Below are 13795 nucleotides of genomic sequence, written 5' to 3'. Positions count from 1 at the left end.
CAGTAGCGGGATGTTGTTTGAGATAATAACTGAATTTTAAAGGGGTTTTGTTTTAAACTCTTAAATTCACTCAGAGAGGAGTCACAGAGAATGGCAGGAGCAACCAGGGGCCTCCTCAGTATCAGTATAAGTGTTTATCAGGTTCTCGCCATAAGTTTGACAGTGGAGGCGCTTTGAAACCTGGCGGTTCCTAGGCGAGTTACTCCGTGAAAGTGGAAATATTGTGAAATATTGTTAAATCTGGGAGGATAAATTAAATTCTCAAGGTGGGTAACGGGTAACAGATGTGATTATTTTTGTAACGCAACCCTTTCTCAACGCATTTAGCTGTAATTGGCTCATCCTTACACCGATGTAGTGATCCGGCCAATGATAACAAGCTTGTTGACTACGTGCAGGTGACGTTTAATGGAAGGAACCAACTACATAGGGTAAACGATGTAATTATAGCAAAAAAAAGTCTTCCGTATTTGAGCTGTGATTTTGTAGCACGTACATAAAAAAGAGCAGTCTAAATTTCATACAAGTATTTATTAAGACGTTTTTATAGGTGTAGCCGTGATACATTAGCAGCTGAGACGGTGCTCCCCCGCGGGCCGCAGTGGGCCGGTCCTTTCTGTCATGGCGGAAGAGCCAAACAACACGTGAAGCTCCAACTTCCAAAGGAAAAACGACCCATCTCACGTTTAATTCGCCTTAAAACGTCCAACATTTTCTCTGCGGGTCTAACGAATGGAAAAATAATCAACACTAATCTTCTGGTTATATATTTTTACCTGTTTATCGTAAAACCCAAACATCAACATGGTGAGTATGATGATGGTGCTGGTAAATGTAAATATAAGAAATAAGTATATGTAAAAGTAATTAAATATAAGTATAAATAGTTAGTATGAAATATAAATTATGTATTGATATAGCATTAATGTAACAGACAATGAATTATGTTGATGTAAAGGTGCTGTCAGACTAGTCTAGTGTAACATCTGATCATCTCTTTCCAAAATACAAAGTAAACATACCTCCTCAGTTTTTATTTAAAATGATTTGTCCACTTGGGTATTGTAAGTGTTAAGGAGGAGGTATTTTCTTTAAAGTGTAAAAATCTGTGGGGGGGGGGGGGGTTGGGTGTCAGGGTTCGAGCTGGTCCTTATTGTGGTATATGGACCTCGCTCTTGTCGAGCCCCCTTAGCTGCTTGAATCCGTCACCGGGGGCCCGAGTTCCCACCGGGCGCGTTCCTCACCTGCTGCGTTTGCCTGTGTGACAGCCTCATCGGAAGAAGAAGGCCTTCATCGACAAGAAAAAAGCCGTCACCTTCCACCTGGTCCACAGGAGCCAGAGGGACCCGCTGGCTGCGGATGAGACGGCACCGCAGCGCGTGCTCTTACCTGTCGGCAAGGTGGGCTGTCCGTCCGCCTCGCGGCGCTTCGGTGGCCGTCGTCATTCCCACGCTTTGTGTTACCTGCTGTGCGGAGATGGAGGTGCCGCTTAAGGTTCCTGAAAGGTTCAGCTACTTTGGTTCAGGTCTTTAATTTCCGTGCAGCCTGTCACGCTGCCAAAGTAAAGGGCATAGTGCTGCACCCTTACGTTTATTCATTTTGCTGATGCTTTTCTCCAAAGTGACTTAAGTGTTAGCGCACGCACACACACGTTCTCTAAAACCACTTGTCCCATGCGGGGAGCCGGAGCCTAACCCGGCAACACAGGGCATAAGGCTGGAGGGGAGGGGACACACCCAGGACGGGATGTCAGTCTATCGCAAGGCACCCCAAGCGGGGCTTGAACCCTAGACGCACCGGAGAGCAGGACCCGCTCAGTGTTAGGGTTACACTTATTCACCTATTTATACAGCTGGGTAATTTTTACTGGAGCAATTCAGGGTAAGTACTTTGCTCAAGGGTACTACAGGCGGAGGTGGGAATCAAACTTGCGACCTTTGGAGCCAAAGGCAGTAGCTCTAACCGCTACGCTACCAGCTACCCTTCAGTCTGAAGGTTCTGGGTTCAAAACCCCCCAGAACTTTTGAACGAGGTGCTTACCCTGGCTTGCCACAGTAAAAATGACTCGTGTGTAAATGATTAGTATGTATTGATGAATGTAGTAAATAGATATGAGCTGCTTATGATACGAACACACCGTTGGAACCACCTTGGATAGTACACGGAATACCCGATGTGTGACTATATATGGGCAGCAGGCAGCCTGTTAGTGACAGCGGCTGCCTTGCGCTGGAAAGTTGAAAGTCAAACATGGCTTGGATCCCTGCTCGGTCTGTGTGGCGATTGCATGTTCTCCCCGTGTCTTTGTGGGTTTCGTCCGAGTGCTCTGGTTTCCTCCCACACTCCAAAGACATGCTGTTCAGGTTCACCCGTAGTGTGTGAGTGACAGAGAGAGTGAGTGTGTTCCACTGATGTATGGATGAGTGACCCAGTGTAAGTAGTGTATTTAGCAGTGTAAGTCACCGCGGTGAATAAGGTGTGTGGGCTCATAACACTACATAGAGTTCACTGGAAGTCGCTTTGGAGGAAAGTGTCTGCTAAATAAATAAATGTAAAGGAAAGACCCGGGTTGAAACCTCACCTACTGTTGTAGTACCCTAGATGAGCATATACAGTAAAAATTACCCAGCTGTACAAATGGGTAAATCATTGTAAGTTACCGACATTCTAAGTCACTTGGGAAGAAAGCGTCGGCTAGATGAATAAATGTAAATGTGAAGTGGTACAGCGTTGGGGTGTCTTTGATAAAATCTGCCCGGTAAAACGAGGGGAGAATTGATTGATCTTAGACTTTTCAAAAGGTGAAGCTGTTAGGCAAACCTGTGAAACGATTTACTGATTTTCATTCTGTGCACATCATCCCGGCGAAGGCGGAAGCGGAGAAGCGGCGGGAGGAGCAGCGGCAGTTCGGGATCTTCTTTGACGACGACTACGACTACCTGCAGCATCTGAGGGAGCCCTCGTGTCCTGCTGAACTTGTTGCCTCCGGCGCGTCTCACAGGAGTGGCAAGCTCATCATCACCCCAGACGGCCAGGTGGAGGAGGAGTGCCAGACCCTCTCTGTAAGGCCTTCGTATGAGAAGCCTCTGTTTTTGTTCCACTTACTGCTGTCTCTCTGTCCTTATTGGTCCCATTAGTACTATTATCAACTTTTATTTCAGCGCATGTAAAGTGCCAAACTGGGCAAAATCGATTGCGCTTTTTCATTCGTTTTGGTTCCAGTCTGGTGCAATGAGCTCCCTCTCTCCCTCGGAGTTGCTGAATCCCTTTGGAAGGTCTCGGAACTCATCTCTTTCAGATACACTCTTTTGCTGATCTGTTAACAGCTCCGTAAATTGGCATCATGTCATCCGTCACTTTCACCTTTTGTGTTTTCTGTATGAATGAGTCGTATATGTAGCTACTAATAATGTGGTATCTAACCAACTGATTCGAGAAACGCGTCGCGTGATGACAGCGTCACGCCGGCTGTGAAGTACACCTTTGTTTACACCGAGCTGTATGCTGTTGCGCTCACCAGGCCGTCTCCATCAACCTGCCCTCCTCTGTGTTCGCTTCCGAGTTCGAGGAGGAGGTCGGGCTGCTGAACAAAGCGGCACCCATATCAGGTGAGACGCCTTGCTGGGCAGCACTGCAGTACCGCGATCTTACCCGGCGGGAGTCGCAGGACTCGATGTGGGTAGGAACATCGGAATCCTGCTCCACGGCTGCACGAGCAACACTCTTAATATAAAATGTCACCGTTAGTTTAGGGTACCTGTCCTGAGGAAGCACAGTGCATTATAATGAAATATTACCAGTCTGAAAATCCACTTTGTTTTAATGCATTTGCCTTCTGCTGCTATATATTATACGCTATGCAGTAGTTGCCTTGGTAATCATAACCCTCCAGTTTATTTATCAGCCTTTTTATTTCCACATATACATATCACATATCTTTTTTTTTTTTTTTTTTTTCAAACTGGAGGGAGCTGTTTGCTTTGGAATATGAGTTTGAAGTTCTTCCTCCCAGTAATGCTGGATTTCACCCTCCCATCACGAAAGGTCCCCGGCTCGACCTGGATCCTGACATCGTGGCGGCCATGGATGAGGACTTTGACTTTAATGACCCGAACAATGTGCTGGAAGATGATTTCATTTTGAAGGCCAATGCTGCGGGACACCCCGGGGATGCAGAGTACGAGTTTGATGCCCCTTCCCTGTATAGTTCCTGTTAATTTTAAAAGGGCTGATTTTTCCTTGAAGTACCCGCGGCACGCTGCTCGAACCCGCCTTGGCACCTGTGTTTCCGCAGTGAGGACGATGACGACGAGTGGGAGGACACGGAAAGCGGCGAGGAAGAGGAGGACTACAGCTCAGACGGCCCCTTCTCGGAGGACGGAGATCGAGGCCCGCGGGAGTTCCTCTTTGCTGACGAGGAGACAAAGAGTCGCTTCACCGAGTACTCGCTTACGTCATCCATCATGAGGCGCAACGAGCAGCTGACGCTGCTGGACGACCGCTTCGAGAAGGTGGGGACACCTTGTGTTCAGGACACACTGTTCACATTGCATATCATTGTGGCTGTCCACCTTTTATTATTATTATTATTATTATTATTTACCATTATATACCTAACCCTGACTGTCCAGGGAAACTTACACTGTTAGGTCTTTCCAACACGCTGCTTGTAATGATTTACCCATTTACATAGCTGGGTAATTTGTACTGTATCAGTTCAGGGTAAGTACGTTGATTTAGGGCGTGTGAACCGGCCACCAGCTGTGAGTCGTGATGCTCTGGCGTGTCTCCGAAATGCGGCCTGTCGCCGACTGCTGCGCCTCGCCGCTCGGCTGCCCTTTTACCGGAGGTGCCGGTGAGCCAATGTCCTGACACGGTGCGGCTCCTTCTGGTTAAGTAGATGTGATTCGAAAGTTTGCGGGGCTCACGTATCCCTCCGGAGCGCAGGGCAAGGCGGGAGGCGACCGCTGCCGAGAGCGATTGAAACTCAGTCGGATTCTGTTAGGATGCACGGTGTTTTAACGGGTGTCATCGAGGTCGTCGCCATCGGCTCGGTTCGTGTCCCTCACTTTGCCCTGCCAGGAGGCTCGGTGCAGGACTGTAGTTCATTAGCTTTGGAACGGAGACGGAGGTAGGCCTTTTGCCAGGCAGTGGCTCTGGGTTTAAGCCTGGTGGTCGGGGCCTTTGCGCATACTCCGCAAATGTTTGCACACCCAGGGTCTCACATGTCCATCATGCCCCTCCTAACACAGTTCTACGAGCAGTTTGACGACGACGAGATCGGGGCGCTGGACAACGTGGAGCTGGAGGGCTACATCGACCCCCAGAGCGTGCGCCTGGAGGAGGTCATCAGCGAGTACTACCGGCAGAAGGAGATGGAGTGAGTTGGGGACTGCGGTTACATGAAAGATGGGTGAAAAAACAATGATGGTGAACTATGGGGAAAATACTTAAATAACAGAACATTTAGATTCTAGCTGTCATAAAAGAGGCGACTGGCAGTGTAGTGGTTACAGCTGCTGCTTTTGCTGGTCCCAAAGGTTGCAAGTTTGAATCGCATCTCCAGCTGTAGTACCCTTGAGCAAGGTACTTACCCTAAATTGCTCCAGTAAAATTACCCAGCTATATAAATGGGTAAGTAATTGTTGGTAGATAAACATTGTAAGTTGCTTTGGAGAAAAGCATCAGATAAATGAATGAATTTAAATGCAAAAGTACATTGGCAGCTCAGGTTATGAACACAGTTGTGACCAGAAATCTGTCTCTAACTTATTCTGCTTCGTGACTTCGTAACAAGTCACGTTGTCTGCGAAGTTACAGTCTGAAAACTTAATGACGCTGACACAGCTTGCTTTTCCGTAAACTAAGTTTTGAAAATAAATGCCTTTTACATTATTGTTTTCTTAACCGTAAACCACATTAAACCTAAAACGAATGAAAAATGCATAGTCTTCCCAAGCTCTTGTTGACTACTGGATGTGGACCAATTCATCTCATAAACATGTGCACTGTTCATCATCTTATTGAACACCAGACAGCTGTAAACACTGTGGAAAGGAGATGAATTAATGCGGCACTACATCCTACTGGGGTGTGTTTTACTGCCATCTGTTGGCTGGGAGGGTAAACGCAGGTTATGCCTTTTTTTCCCCCGCTACAGGTAGAAATGTCATCAAACTGGTCGGAGAATAAAACACAATCAGTAAGACAACTGGAGAGGGTTTTTATCTCAGTGTTTGTATGCGTATAAATGACAGGGATGCCGAAGCCTCACACCCCTCATTTGACATCCCTGTTGTGTAAAGGTGACACTCATGTGATCTGTGATGTGCGCAGGTGCCAGAATCCTGACGACCTGGGGCCCAGAGAGCTCCCGACGCTAGTGGAGGAAGACGGGGAGGATGGGGAGCAGGAGATGGAGAGCCTTGTGGTGGAGGTTCCCACGGAGAAGTGGGACTGCGAGTCAATTCTGAGTGAGTCCCTGTCCGGTTTCTCGTCGCACCGCGCTCCTCCGGGGGGCGCCGTCTGCTGCGAACCATCCCTTCAAAGCAGGATTCAGGCAGCCGATGCTGTGGGCTCCCAGCTGAACGCGTGGGTGTTGGGTCTGACCTAAGGGCTGCAATCCCTTTTCCACAGCAGCACCAGTTACCCACAAGGCTGCGCTGTAATTGCTTCCTGCTGCTTCATTACCCAGCTGTGCGGAAGGACCTTCTTTCCACGTAACTGCAGTGGATTATTGCCCATTGGTACATTGAGCCTGGAGATGTACGAGGAGAGAGATATTAAGTTGTAACAATAAACTCTTGAGCGCGCAGCAGGAAAGCTGCTCGCCATCTCGTTGCCCCGGAGAGTTTTCGGAAATATTCCGTTATAGTGGCGTATTGTGTTCTGCTGTAAGGTCCAGGGATGCGTTTGGAGAACATGGTGTGCGTGCGTGCGTGCGTGCGTGCGTGGGGCTCGGCAGGAAGATGGACGATGGTTCCCCGATCCTATTACGTTCTTAGAGTTCAGCCACCATTTGTAGTGTTTATCCTCACCCCTTTCCTATGCGTACTCAGTATTTAACGCCGTGCATTAGAACCTAAACAAATACACAAGTTGCAGTACCACCTCTCACATCATCTGGTTTTGTGTGTGTGTGTGTGTGTGTGTGTGTGTATATAAATATATACGTATACACACACACAAAAACACACACAGATTTTTCCCCTTCATTTGTTTTGCCATAATGGCTTTTCCCAGCACCGTATTTGCATCGTGCAGTAGTTGTGTGAACTTCCTGCCTTATTCAAATGCACCACTTAGTCACGTTTTTCCATCTCGCAGGTCGGTCCGTCTTTTACATGAAACGATTGGTATCGTTTTCCTCGACAGTCATGTGCGCACATTGTCAGGGGCCTCCGGGTTATTCTTCAGCTGCATGTCACACGCACGAGTGAAAACACGCGAGGTGACCTGAGCGACAGAGCGTGAGCCATACTCGGCTGTTGTTTTGTGTCTCACTTCACAGGTACCTACTCCAACTTATACAACCGTCCAAAGGTCATCGAGGACGTGCCGAAGGTAAGAACCGTTCCTTCACTTTACGTTCTGCATGGACCGGCTGGGCAGAGAGGCGAGTGATGCTCGGCGCCGGGCCGTTGCCGTGGAAACCGGCACCAGGATTGACGCGAGCGGCGCTTTTCAGACGAACCCCATCAGGGTGTCCAGGAAGACGGGCGTCCCCCTGGGTGTCCTGCCCGACAGGGGGCCGACGGCACGCCAGGCGGAGCGCATGGAGCGCATCAACGACTCGGACCTGCCGCGCGTCTCCACCCAACCGCGGCCCAAGGAGGAGAGCAAGGAGGAGCGCAGGGCCAGGAAGCAGGCCGTCAAGGAGGAGCGCAAGGTGAACGCGTTGTCCGACCCGGGCGTGTCGCACGGCCCTTCGAAGTCCCTTACCACGGTCGGGATTCCATTTGGAAGGTCATACTAGTGCGTTCGTGCACACGCGCTTCTCCATACACGACATGTAAATAGGCCAGCAGGTGGCATAGTGGTTACAACCGCTGCTTTCCAAACAACGGATCAGGGCTACCTACCCTGAAGCGATACAGTAAAAGTTAGCGAGCTGTATAAATGGGTAAATCGGTGTCAGCAGCTCAGCGCGCAAACCTCACAGTGTGTCGTCCTGGAGAGAAACATCGGCCGAGTAATAATTCGGCGAGTGTTTTGTTCTTTCGAGAAGGTAAAACAAGCAGTCGCGCAGAGGTGTGAGTGTTGGTGAGGAATCATCGCTTTATTATATTTCCTTTAAGAGTCTCCTTGTGTTCATAGCTGTCGTGTGATTCATACGACCTGCTTGTCAGGGCAGCCGTGGCTCTTTATTATTTCATTGTTCTTATTCAGCTCTCCTAGACTTCAATTTATTTAAAGCATCCTCGCGTACGGCGAGACGCCCCCGGCTCCTTGGCCGACACGGTCATTAATACCCGGCCCGCTTGCCGCCCCCGCAGGAGAGGAGGACCGAGAAGAAGGCCAACAAGATGGCTTTCAAGCAGGAGAAGGCGAGACAGGAGCGTGAGCTGCTCAACCTGCGGGCCAACGTGCAGGGTCTCAAGCTGTCCTAGCCGCGGAGACGGCCGTCCCCCCGGCTGCGAGAGCATCTGTCAGGAGCACGTCGTGCCCCTCCCCTGGCTGGGCTGCCTGCCATGCGATGCTTGCTCTTCCCCAGGGACTTCAGGAGACAGGACTGGTTATTTGGAGATTACATCTTAAAAAAAAATTAAAAAAAAAAACTAATTTTGGAAAATATAGTTTTTTATATAATGTTTTTTTTTTTGGGGTTCTTTTCCCACCTTGTTCAGGAGCACCGGGTGCAGACTGAGGTGTGGGGGGAGGGGGGGACGGAGGGACGGAGGGGGACGTGTCGTGATGCCTTTGGTCCGTGTTATGCTGCTTTCTCAGCAGGTTCTCGGTGCACAGCAAAGGCTCTTGGGAAGCGATTTAGAGCTTAACTGTCTGGTCTTTATTGTTCCTCAGGAACAAAGTGGAGTCGCAGGGACTGTTCTGCTCGGTTTAACACCTTCGCTTCTGGACTCCCGGGTTATTAAAGGGTCTCGTAAGTTTCACGCTTTCAGCAGATCTGTTTATTCAGTCCTGCTTATGAAGGGCCTAATGGAGCAGTTGGCAATTACAGAATATTTATATGTTTGGAAACTGAAATAACTTCCTCCATTAAAAGAGAAAAAAAAGCTGAATGTTTTGTTTGTGGGCAATTTTTCTTATTAAATTGTAAATGACCTCACATCAGCAATTCCTCTTTGCTTTATATTGGACAGAAATAACACATTTATTTTAGCAATGATGGCAGTGCTGTTTGAGTCTTGCACCAAAAGCCATAAATCTGGACAAGTCAAGTCCTTTCTTACATTTTTGCACATTAGGATTTGCCACTGTAACTTAGTGTTGTGCCAGTTTTTGCAAACAATCGCTGAGTTATGGTATTGTTAGGGCAATAAATCATTTGCATTTTCCTGGTGAAATTTGAAATTCCATTTAAAAATGGAAAAGTCTCTTAAATTGCCCAATTGTACAAACCTGACACTAAGTTGCCTTGGACAAAGGGGTTACCTGAAAACTATTTAATGCGGTTAAATTCAAAAACCTAACATAGTAAGTTGCTTTGGAGAAAAGTGTCAGATAAATATATCCAAAGCAAGTTTTTTGTTTATAAGCTATTTTTCAGCAAACATGTGACTCAGGTATTCCCTCAAAATTGTTTAATCCCCATTCTGGGTTGATCCTGTTGCCAAGTGTGTGTGTGTGTGTGTGTGTGTGTGTGTGTGTGTGTGTGTGTTTTAGCTGTCAAAGAGAGGAATGTAGTTGTTTACCAAGGAAGCTCCATATGGTTTCCTCTCATTATCAGTGTACTGCATGCGCTTTTCATCTTCACAAGTGATTGCCGAGCCTCATTGAGCTGGTTGGGCACACAAGCAGCATATCTGATTTTCAATTACGTACAAGAATTAAGCTACAGAAACCATCTATCTTTGGTGTTTAACTGATACAAACAAAGCATCTTCATTCATCTCCATGTTCCTGACTTCTGAAAAAATGTTATTTAATTTTAGTGTGAGCGGCAGCAAAACTGCATTAAATTACTGTAAAGTCCTGATTACACACTTGCAGCGTTGCATCTTGAAGCAGATATTTAATTCAAAGACTGATGTTGAAATGCATTTTAGAGCAGATTAACTATGTCTGCCTTTGCATGACATCAATGTGGCAGGAGACTCATCAACAGGATTAACACAGATGCACGTGTGGAATATTTATATTCTTGAGGTCCTTTTAGTTCCATTTATTATTTTGAAGACATGAGGTATTGCATTAAACTTTGTTTTTGACCCTTTATCCCAACCTTTCTTGGCATTTAGTTTTTTCAGGGCAGTCATCAAGATGTGAAAACAGGCTATCTTCCCACTAACATCTCAATCTGAGTGCTTTTAGCAGGAGGTAGAGAAAGGAGTCTGTGGTGATGGAGCAAGTTTGCTTATGAATTTGGACATTTTCATCTCAGGTTACTAATAAATTTCAATGATACCTTCCATTTGCTCACAAGATCAAATGTGCGCATGCAAATGTGCTATTATATCCCAAGGCATAATGTAGGGAACAACTAAATGTAGAGAAATGTTTAATGTCTCACTTTGCTACATGGTACACACAATAAAAAAAAAAAAATTACAAAAGTGAAACAGAGGTTATAAAAACAAATGTTGCCTCAAAGCTTCACAGGTTGTTGCTGAATAGTGCCTCAGAGATTTTTAATCACTTTGTGTCCAACCAAGCAAAGTTTCACTGTCCAGCAAAGGACAGTCACTGCCTGGCTTCATGGTTCTTGTTAGACGTGGCCAGTGGATGGAGGGGGTTATCGGGTTGCTGTTGCTAGGCATCATCGGGCTTGTCAGCCGGGGGGCCGCACGGTTGCAGCATCTTCTCCATCAGGTTGAAGCGCACACGGGCCTTGCTCTCGTTCTCCGAAATGGCAAAGTAGTTGAGCAGGTCGAAGTGGCCCATATAGGAACAGTACGAGTCCCGGTGCTGGTTTACCAGCCACTCCCACTTGGTGGTGTCGGCATGGCCCGTCCCGATATACTTGGACTGCAGATGCTCGAGCTGGCTGTGGATGTTGTAGCGGTCCGTCATCTTCAGCTGCACACCTGTAGAGAAAGGAACAACACACAGATTTGGGCAATAGGGGTAAAGCTATTGTTTTCAACACATGCAATGAAGCAGGTAAAACCATGGACTAGTAACCAGAATGTTGTTGGTTTGAATCCAGATCACTGCAGGATCCCTCCCTCTACACTGAAGCAATACAGTGAAACACTAGATGTACCAATTGCTATTGAGATTTTATATATATATATACACACATACACACTGTATTGTATAATCAGCTAACAACACAGATTGAACCTTTTAGTAAAGTAAAAACTACAAATCCTACGGTTGCGGTGGTTAAGAAAGAATTCCTTTCGTCACAAGAATGAAGCTCAGCGCAGTAAACGCTATGAATTTAAAACGCACAATACAACTAATTCATTGAAATTTCATTTGTCATTATGATAAACACCTCATCATGTCATGTGACTCATCATGCGATTACTCGGTTACCGGTAAAATGCTCAGTTTGCTCGGCGAAACGATTTCACTTTAAAATTTCCGACGTGAGTTATACATGTTTAACACAAATTGTGCTAAACTTATTGAACACGTTTAAAATAAAACAAGTATTAAGGGTCCCGGCTTTAAAAAAAATAATTTAAAAAAAACGTGTTAAAATGGCCTCCTCTCTCTGCGTGCTAAAGCTAACCAGAAAGCTAAACTACCAACGACCTAAATATTTTGATTCATTTGATTACACCTTACTGACTGCTCATTTCACTCGAGTTACCATACAGAAATATATTTTTAAATCCTCCGAAACACAAAAACTGCGATACAAACCTCAAGAGCTGAGAGAAAAAGGACTAAGCCAAACAACGCGACAAAAAAAAATCCCCCCCACTTCCGGCAGAGTACGGAAAGCAAGAAAGGACAAACACTCATTTCGAGTCTCGTACGGAAAGCGGTTCAACAGAGGCGGAGCGAGTGGAATAAGTGAAACGCGTAGAGAAGAACTAGTTTGACGAAACCGTGTCGCTGGTCCGCTGTCGCCCCCTACAGCGTCGGAGGAAAAGCTGGAAGTTGGAGATTTTCCCTCCCTCTGAGGTAACCGGTTACTGATCGTTCACTGTCGGCTATCTCGTACAAGCACCGTTTCGTTGAAAGTTCTGTGGAGTTAGATAGTGAACAGTATGTTTATAAACACTCCCTTACTTTGTGTGTTGTGGAATATGGCACTGAGTTTCTGAACAAGACGAGCTGAACCCAATGACTCACTCACTTCACTGCCACTCATGTTTCAAACGCCCTTCTTGCTTGTCCGTCTCCATTCATTGCGCCTCTATTTTGGCCCTCCCCATTGACCATTTCCATGGTCCACCCCCATTCCCCCCTCTATTCCCCCCATCCTCTCCATTCTCACACTCCTTTACCCCTCTTTCCATTCCCCCTCTCTATCCCTCTCTCTTCATTCTTGTCTCTGTTCTTCATCTCCATGCCCCCTTGTCTATTCCTCCCTCTCTTGTCCATTACTCCTCTTTTTTCTGCCTTTTTACCCCTTTCCCTTTCCATCCCTCCCTCTCTATTCCCCCTCTCCATTCCTCTTTCTTCATTCCCCCTCTCCTCTCCACTGCTCCTCTTCTTTCCCCCTTTTTACCCCAATTACTCCTTTTCCATTCCCCCTCTCCATTCCTCTCTCTACATTCCCCATCTCTGTTCTTCATCTCCATGCCCCCTTGTCTATTCCCCCCTCTCCTGTCCATTATTCCTCTCCTTTACCCCTTTTTACCGCAATTACTCCTTTTCTCTCTCCATTCCCCCTCTCAGTAGCCCATGTGCAATACTGCTGCAGTGTACTGCGCTCTCCCGCACCCTCCTTCACTTGTCATGAGGTGTCTCTCCACTCAGCACATCCTGTCACACTTCAGTTTCCACTGGCAGTTGAGCAGCTCAAGGCCTTTGCTCCTTAACCATGTGTGTCTGTGTGTCTGTGTGTCTGTGTGTGTGTGTGTGTGTGTGTGTGTGTGTGTGTGTGTGTGTGTGTTTCGCAACCATGCTTGGCTGACATTTGCGATGTGTCGTGCCTTCGCGTCCGATATTGAGAGCCAGCAGATCTCCGTTTGGAACAAGTATGTTGTCCTTGACAGGCAGTCAGTTTAAAGGTGTTGCAGTAAATTTCTTTCAGTCCATCCTAATTTCACTATCTGCTGTTAATATTATTATTACTATTATTATTATTATTATTATTAACACACACACAGGCTGAAGCCTCTTGTCCCAAGTGGGGTAATGGCGAACCGGAGCCTAACCCGGCAACACAGGGCATAAGACTGGAGGGGGAGGGGACACACCCAGGATGGGACGCCAGTCCATCACAAGGCACCTCAAGCAGGACTCGAACCCCAGACCCACCGGAGAGCAGGACTCGTCTAGACCTGCTGTGCCCCCGACTAATAATAATAATAATGATGTCTTACTGTTAATAACAGTGAGAACAGTTTGGGACAGTAGACCTATTTCTTTCACATGCATAGGAAAGCATTGAACTCAAGTGCAGAGTCCTTGTCGTTCTCTTCACATACAGGGCGCTGCTGTAAAGTCAGGTTATTCAGTACTGAGAATATTACACAGGCTGATGCGTTTT

At 46.9% G+C, this 13795-nt stretch overlaps 2 protein-coding genes across 2 annotated transcripts; one reads left to right on the top strand and one right to left on the bottom strand.

The window, feature by feature from the left end:
• The first annotated feature begins 597 nt into the window (after positions 1-597).
• Positions 598-9239, top strand: ltv1 (LTV1 ribosome biogenesis factor). Its single transcript, XM_018749254.2, has 11 exons — positions 598-807; positions 1269-1400; positions 2871-3062; positions 3521-3608; positions 4045-4177; positions 4295-4511; positions 5253-5380; positions 6337-6473; positions 7511-7563; positions 7688-7888; positions 8496-9239. Exons 1-11 carry the CDS (start codon positions 805-807, stop codon positions 8607-8609), a joined length of 1398 nt encoding a protein of 465 aa, XP_018604770.2. The 5' UTR covers positions 598-804; the 3' UTR covers positions 8610-9239.
• A 1011-nt stretch (positions 9240-10250) lies between these two features.
• sf3b5 (splicing factor 3b, subunit 5) lies at positions 10251-12123 on the bottom strand. The gene is made up of 2 exons (XM_018749385.2): positions 11995-12123; positions 10251-11204 (listed from the first exon to the last, which is right to left on the bottom strand). Exon 2 carries the CDS (start codon positions 11188-11190, stop codon positions 10930-10932), a length of 261 nt encoding a protein of 86 aa, XP_018604901.1. The 5' UTR covers positions 11191-11204; positions 11995-12123; the 3' UTR covers positions 10251-10929.
• Between the last annotated feature and the right edge of the window lie 1672 nt (positions 12124-13795).

The sequence above is a fragment of the Scleropages formosus genome, chromosome 4 (genome assembly GCF_900964775.1).
Source record: "Scleropages formosus chromosome 4, fSclFor1.1, whole genome shotgun sequence".
NCBI classification, from domain to species: domain Eukaryota; kingdom Metazoa; phylum Chordata; class Actinopteri; order Osteoglossiformes; family Osteoglossidae; genus Scleropages; species Scleropages formosus.
The sequence above is the reverse complement of the archived record's forward strand: the minus strand, read 5'-3'. Positions and strand labels throughout refer to the sequence as shown.

Bases quoted from the DNA above. Each gene is read 5' to 3' on its own strand.
- ltv1 (XM_018749254.2), top strand. The intron at 1,401-2,870 runs GTGGGCTGTCCG...ATCCCGGCGAAG, and splicing joins TGCTCTTACCTGTCGGCAAG to GCGGAAGCGGAGAAGCGGCG. The intron at 3,063-3,520 runs GTAAGGCCTTCG...TGCGCTCACCAG, and splicing joins AGGAGTGCCAGACCCTCTCT to GCCGTCTCCATCAACCTGCC.
- sf3b5 (XM_018749385.2), bottom strand. From the start codon at position 11,190: ATGACGGACCGCTACAACATCCACAGCCAGCTCGAGCATCTGCAGTCC.